At 36.3% G+C, this 7,768-nt stretch overlaps 1 protein-coding gene across 2 annotated transcripts; it reads left to right on the top strand.

Annotated features, from left to right (window-relative positions):
* Positions 1-274: 274 nt before the first annotated feature.
* Positions 275-3,921, top strand: LOC112755590 (protein TRANSPORT INHIBITOR RESPONSE 1). Of its 2 annotated transcripts, XM_025803789.3 has the most exons (4): positions 295-1,066; positions 2,073-2,565; positions 2,663-3,506; positions 3,592-3,921. In XM_025803789.3, exons 1-3 carry the CDS (start codon positions 603-605, stop codon positions 3,458-3,460), a joined length of 1,755 nt encoding a protein of 584 aa, XP_025659574.1. In that variant the 5' UTR covers positions 295-602; the 3' UTR covers positions 3,461-3,506; positions 3,592-3,921. The 2 variants fall into 2 exon arrangements, with proteins under 2 accessions (XP_025659565.1, XP_025659574.1); XM_025803780.3 differs by having other exon boundaries at positions 275-1,066; positions 2,663-3,921.
* Positions 3,922-7,768: the final 3,847 nt, after the last annotated feature.

Raw genomic sequence — 7,768 nt, forward strand, 5'->3', positions numbered from 1 at the left:
AATATTAAAAATAATATTATATATATATTGCTGTTCTAATTATTTTTATAATACAAAAATTTAAACTAGTAGTAGTATAACATATTCATTTTCACAAAGAAAAAAGAAAAAAAAAAACAATCAACACGTTTATTACTCGCTCCCAATTTCTCTCAACCGGATAAGATCCCACCTTCAATCTCACACCGCTAATCCAACGGTTATCCTTCCACAAAAATCCACCTGGACACGCTCAGAACCGTAGATCCCACTCTCATCACAACCCTTTCCCTTCAACCACCACCTATTTAACCCTAGTTAATTTCTAACCGTCCCCAATGGTTCATCAATCATCACCATCATCACCACCATCATAATAATAATAAACCTCCACACACACACTCGCACCCTTCTCTCTTCTTATCTTCTCTCTCTTCCACACACCACTCTCTCTCTTTCTCTCTCTTTCAACTCTCTTCTTCAAAATGTCTTCTTCTTTTTCTTCTTCTTCTCAGATCTAACATAACAGACACAAGATTCAGTTATTAAGTGACTCACCTTTCACCGTAAAACGACGTCGTTTCAATCGAATTCGGGAGCTTAACAAAATCGAAACCCTAGCCATGAAGAAAGCTGCGTACTCGTTTCCAGAAGAGGTGCTGGAGCACGTGTTCTCCTTCATCGTCTCCGATAAGGACAGAAGCTCGATCTCGCTGGTGTGCAAGTCATGGTACGAGATCGAACGGTGGTGCCGGAGGAAGGTCTTCGTCGGAAACTGCTACGCCGTTAGCCCTCCGATCTTGATTAAGAGGTTCCCGGAGCTGAGATCCGTTACGCTGAAGGGGAAACCGCACTTTGCGGACTTCAATCTTGTTCCAGAAGGTTGGGGAGGGTTTGCTTGCCCTTGGATCAGAGCCATGGCGGGTGCGTATCCTTGGCTTGAAGAGATCAGGCTCAAGAGGATGGTTGTTAGCGACGAGAGCCTCGAGATTATCGCCAAATCGTTTAGGAACTTCAAGGTTCTTGTTCTAAGCTCATGTGAGGGCTTCACCACTGAAGGACTCGCCGCCATTGCTGCCAATTGCAGGTTTGCTTATCTCTTCTTCTTCTTCACTTCGCTTTGCTTTGGTCTTCTTTCATTTTGCGATCTATTGTGCTGTGTTTTGGTTTTATATCATTACTGTTTACTTCATTAGTAGAAATTGCACTGTACTTCTTCTTTTTTGGGTTTTGAATAGTTTTTATTCTGCTTTATTGTTTCTGTTAGTTTTATTTTTTGTTTTGTTGTGTTCGGTTGAGAAATCAAATCAAGTGAACTATGATGTTTAATTTCCAAGTCTAAAGACTAAAGTATGTTGAAATCAGGTTATAGGCATTTTTTTGTCTTTTTCCGTTTTTCTTATTAATGATTTTTAGTAAAATCTAGAAACAGCAGTAATTTATTTTCTAAAGGAAAAACTAAATGTTTTAATTAACTACTAGCTAAATTGTTATATGCAAAGGATAACTTTTTCTTTTAATTATTAACGGCGCTAGTTCGTGAAATGAGATAGAGATTTGTCTGCTATGTCATGGTAGCTAACTTTTATTTTTTCTAAGGTGAAAAAATTTAAACATTAATTAAGAGAGTAAAATTATTTTATGAGGATGAGAAAAAAAGGTTGAAATAATTAAAAGAATTTACAATTAACAATGACATTTTTTACTAATGATTTATTCTTCAGTTCAAGATAAAATTAATGAGGATAATAGGCATTAATCCGCCAGGTAATTTTTTTAATTTCTTATGTAGGGAAAAACTCTAGAGATTTCTGAGTTTGTACCCCCGTTTTATTTCGTCAAAAGAAATTCTACCCTTTCAATGATGGTATTATTTGTAGTTATTGGACTAGTTCTGTTAGTTGGGAGCTACGGTGAATTTGATAGAACTAATAACAGTTAAAAAAACATATCCCAGTATTGTTAGTCAACGACAATGATGTTTGTGTATTGGGTCAACGTCTATTGGTTGAAAACCTGAACTTTTGATGGTTTTGGTAACCTAGTGCCTTAACCTCTTTTTGATAAACCTACTATCTGCTCTTGTGTTGTAGGAATTTGAGGGAGTTGGACTTGCGGGAGAGCGAAGTGGAGGACCTTAGTGGGCGTTGGCTAAGTGATTTTCCTGATTCATACACGTCCTTAGAATCCTTAAACATCTCCTGCTTAGGTAATGAGGTCAATCTGTTGGCACTAGAGCGCCTAGTTAGTCGGTGTCCCAACTTGAAGACCCTCCGGCTCAATCGGGCTGTGCCCCTTGATCGGCTACCCAACCTTCTCCGTGGGGCTCCTCAGCTGGCTGAGTTAGGTACTGGAGCTTACACCTCTGAGATGAGGCCGGACGTCTTCTCGAACTTGGCAGAGGCATTTGCAGGATGCAAGCAGCTGAAGACATTGTCTGGCTTCTGGGATGTGCTCCCGTCTTATCTTCCAGCTGTTTACCCTATCTGCTCCCAGCTAATATCACTAAACTTGAGTTATGCTACAGTTCAGAGCCCCGATCTTATTAAGCTTGTCTCTCTGTGCGAGAAATTGCAGAAGTTATGGGTATGTTGGTCCATATAATGTGATCCATTTATTGTAAGTTTCATGTCCAAACAGTGGTAGTGTTTGATTATTGGCTGATCAAGGTAATTTCTTACAGGTTCTGGATTACATTGAGGATGATGGCCTTGAAGTTCTTGCTGCATCATGTAAGGACTTGAGGGAGTTGAGGGTCTTTCCGTCTGATCCGTTTGGATTGGAACCAAATGTAGCATTGACGGAGCAGGGTCTTGTTTCCGTCTCTGAGGGTTGTCCCAAGCTTCAGTCGGTTCTTTATTTTTGTCGTCAAATGTCAAATGCTGCCCTAAACACAATTGCCAGGAACCGGCCTAATTTGACTCGTTTTCGGCTATGTATAATTGAGCCACGATCCCCTGACTACCTCACCCTCCAACCTCTGGATGATGGTTTTGGAGCTATTGTTGAACACTGCAAGGATCTTCGTCGCCTTTCCCTTTCAGGGCTTCTTACTGATCGTGTTTTTGAGTACATTGGGACATATGGAAAGAAGCTTGAGATGCTTTCTGTAGCTTTTGCTGGAGATAGTGATTTGGGACTCCACCATGTTCTCTCTGGGTGCGACAACCTCAGGAAGCTGGAGATTAGGGACTGCCCGTTTGGTGACAAAGCTCTCTTGGCCAATGCTGCAAAGCTGGAGACAATGCGATCCCTTTGGATGTCCTCTTGCTCGGTGAGCTTTGGAGCATGTAAAGTTCTGGGTCAGAAAATGCCGAGACTCAACGTTGAAGTCATGGATGAAAGTGGACCTCCGGACTCGAGGCCAGAGAGCAGTCCGGTGGAGAAGCTTTATGTCTACAGAACAGTTGCCGGGCCAAGATTGGACATGCCAGGATTCGTATGGACAATGGATGACGACTCCGCATTAAGGATCTCATGATTTGAATTTGCTGTGTGGATTCAGAGCCATGGAGGAAGAATCCTGTGTGAGCATTTTTGTTAATGGAAGCAGGTAAATGCTCTGTATTCTACTCAATAATGCAATAATTTGTTAACTGGCCTATGTTGCAGTTATGGTTGGTGTATGAGCTTGCTAAGTACAGGAGATGGGGGTGTATACAGAAGAGGCTTTGAGCTCTATTGCCAATTCATTTTTCACTTTGGCTGAGCTACGGGATCAATGAAGAAACACATGAACTGTGTTGTTTTTATGTGGGCATCAAATAGAGTTGATATATTATAATTTTTCCTCTTTCGTACCATAAGTACTTCTCAGATTTTTAGCATAATTTATATTCATGTTCTTTTCACCTTAGTCTCTTTATGTAGCAAGATATTGTGGACTATTGTTATTTATTATTAGCCTTCGCGAAGGAATAAAATTCATGAATATTCTTAATCCGACCATATGGTTATTTGCTGTGTTTAATATATTTGAAGCAACTTGGGTGTTGATTCTGTTGGTGGATGTGGAGTGAAATAAACAATTGTTTCTTTTTCCTCAACATGCAACTTGCAAACCTTGTACTCTTAGAAACCAGGAACAAAATCATTAATCTCTATAACTATTGGAGATCGCTTTTCTCATGAATCCTATATCTTGAAACAGTATCTCTATAGAGCCTGAGGAACCGAAAAAGAGAAAAGAAAAAGGAAATGATGTGGTGATGAAGGGCCCAAAATTGTGGCAATGGCGTTTAAAAATGGGAAAGAAAAGAGAAGAAAAAGGAGTGAGGGTGCCTGGTCTGGTAACAGCAGTGGTAGCGGTCAGGTGTGGTGAGAGCTGCTTTTCATTGAATGTTAATCGAGGAGACTCTCTCCTCGACTGGTGAGCCACGTGATAGATTCGCTCACATTGGATTGTGTCCACTCCACACACTTTACCCTTTTTTCATTTTTTAAGTTTATGTAGAATATACTAAACATGAAACTCTTCTCTTCTTTCCTAATCAGTAATCACCGAACGTTCTTAATATTTTTAGGCTATTCTTTAAGGAGTAAACACGAGAGGTTCCTTTCTTTTTGAATTGTGAAATTTAATTATTTGTTACTTTAAACATGTTAAATAATGGACTTAGGATATTTCTTAGTAATTTCCTAGTTTGATTTACTGAATTTGTATTAAATATTTGAAAGTTTATACAAGGTATTTATATTCCCTTTAATTTGATCATTAAAATAATAAAATCAAGCAGCATTCAAGCAGTGCCGGAACTACACCGCAAAACCTTGTGGAATGGGCGATTTTGTGCTGGTGCGTTTGGAAAGCTAGGAACCTCTTCATCTTCGACCAAGAGTCTTCACTGCCGGAGCAAATTCCGGAGATCAGTCGCAAGCTCACCAATGAACTTCACCCAAATCCCTAGCTCTTGAGCACTTTTCCTTTCTTAGCTTCACTCCATTTAATTTCTAAATGTTTAACTCGATTGTGAGTTAGTGTTGGAGACCCCCTTTTTTCTTGTATTGATGTGTTAGATATGGACAATTTCTACTTTATTCTTCATGAATAAAAAAAATAATAACAGTAGAATCAAACTTCAAATTTACAATTGCACCCATTCTTTTTCCTTATTTATTTATTTTCACTGGTAGGTGTTAGCACACATTGCATACTCATTATCATATTACAGTACAACCCAAATAAGAATGATATAGCCTCTACATGATTAAAGAAAATTACAATGAAGTTGCTCTCAGTTAAAAGTCAATGTTAGTAACATTTTTCGTCTGACTTTTTTTTTTTTTTCTTTTTTGCATCATCATAGCATTGCTTTGCGAGTTTTGCATGGCCCAAAATTGATGTTTCCAAATAATGCAGAGCCAAAATGATTCTTGATATAAATAGGTCACACACCCATGATGATGATGATGATTGCTTCGATTCATCTTCAAGGACTAGAATTCTATGGTTCACTGTTTTATCTTACTGGTTACTAGTGGCAATAATATTCTCTCTGCACTTGCACACTGAAATACGGTGAAGAATAATTAAACCCGTCGTATCTTAGAAAAAAAAAAAACAAATTTACAGTTTTAGTAATACGAAATTATTCAAAAAAAATGATAATTATACTAATAATCATTTAATGAACTTGCTAATATCATTCAAATAATCATTTATATTAACATCTCTTCGCAATTGCTTGAAAGATAATTTATCTTATTTAAAAATTAATTTAAGTTGATCTAATAGTTAGTTTATTAGTCTGTTTGAACAAGTATAAAAAATTCGAATATCGCATTGTGCATGCAGCATTTGATTTATTGGCTAACAAAAAATTCTTAATGAATATTAGATTTACGATAAATTAGTATGTGACGAACTACGAGATACCGTAAGAAACCAAAATAAAATTCATGTTACTTTAAAAGATCACATTTTTATTAGATTATTTCATATTTCATGGTTCTTAAAGTATTTGTCACATAGAAAATATTCTTGCATTAGTCCTTCTATATGCATGATCTGATGACATCATGGGCCTTGTCTTTCTTCAATCATCAATCGTCCTAATCAGTCAACATTCTCTGCATTGACAATCCTACATAATATTTTCGTCACAAACCACTTGTGGAATTTTACCACCTTACTAATAATAGCCTTGGTCACTCAACATCAATATTCTATACATAATATTTACGTATTCTCTTCCATAGTTAAATATAGGATAAAGTACTAAATTAATTTTCTAGGTCTAATCCTGTTTTGACTCTTAATAATTAAAGTGTTTTATTTAAATTTTAAAAAGAATTATTTATCTTCAATGTAATCTTGTCATAAAATCAATATTAAATAATTAACGAAACTCAGTTTTTAGATATAGAAAATTTATATAACAAAACTCTTTGCTTGTGGAGGGAAATTTCCGCCGGTAGACGTGATGATGGCCTTGTCTTCGTTGCCGCTGACGAACTTTTCCATGAAAAGTGAGTTCTTGACGATGTTTTCTATGTACTTGAACCAATACTAATGGCTTGCGGTGATGCATTCGTTGCTGATTTATGCCCCTCGAGTCTGTACCTCTTTTTCAGGAAAGGACATTAAAGTTTGGTGAAACGATGATGTTAATTATTAACATTGATTTCACTGCAGAACTACATTAGAGCAAAATGATTTTTTTTTAATTGAAATATAACACTTTAAATCTTAGAGATCAAAACAGGATTAGACTCAAATATAAGGGACCAATTTAGTCTTAAATATAATACCAGATGTTCTTTCATCAAGATTATATCTTATTGTTTTTTATTTTAATATTTTTAATTAATGACAATATCATTTTTCTTTATACTTGGTGAATGCTATAACCCTAAGACCATTTCTAAATGTGAATTGTATAGTGTAGTGTGCTAGTTTTTTCATCCTAAGCAGTGGGATATATAAAATGGGGTTTTAAATGAGACAAAAGGGTGCAAATACAAAAGAAATTCCATGACTTCTTGGCTCTAATTATATCTCCCACCATCACGTTATTTTCAATCTTAGTTCTCTTATAATGGGTTGCATGTTCAATATTTTAGATTGGGTTATTCACTTGTTAGACCTGTATATAACGTTAATTATTAGTCAACTAATATTTACCAAATATAATGATTGTTCATTTTGAAACTTGTTTGCGTCTCTTATTAAGGCCATTTATGTTTAATTGGAGTAATTTTTCACATACAAGCGATTAAGGCTTGTAAGCCTTACAAGTTCAATTAAAACTAACGCTCAAAACACGCTTCCAACCATTCTTCTTCCTCTTCGTCTTCTCCTTCTTCTTTTCTTTCGTTTCTTGCCTTCTCTTTCTCCTTCTTCTTCTTCTTCTTCTTGCTGCACGTTCTTCTTCCTCCTACTCTTCTTCTTCTCCTTTTCTTTCGTTTTTGCACGTTCTTCTTCATCGTCTTCCTCTTCTTCTTCATTTATGTTCTTTTCTCTCTGTTTTATCTTTTTTTCTTTCGATTTTTCATGGTGAAATTATTTTTGAAGAAGAAGAAGCAGTAGAAGATGAGGAGGAGAAAGAGAAAGAGTTCTGAATTATGCATAAGATGTATTTTAACGAATTTTGGGTGTATTTCTTTAAATCCTTTGGGTGTATTTTCTGTAATCCTTTGGGTGTATTTTCTATAATCGTTTGGGTGAATTCCTGTAACCGTTTGGGTATATTTCTGTAATCCTTTGGGTGTATTTCTGTAATCATTTTGGGTGTACTTCTGTAATCGTTTGGGTGTATTTCTGAAGTTCCATTATCTTCAAAAGGATTAC

The sequence above is a fragment of the Arachis hypogaea genome, chromosome 2 (genome assembly GCF_003086295.3).
Source record: "Arachis hypogaea cultivar Tifrunner chromosome 2, arahy.Tifrunner.gnm2.J5K5, whole genome shotgun sequence".
Lineage (NCBI taxonomy): Eukaryota > Viridiplantae > Streptophyta > Magnoliopsida > Fabales > Fabaceae > Arachis > Arachis hypogaea.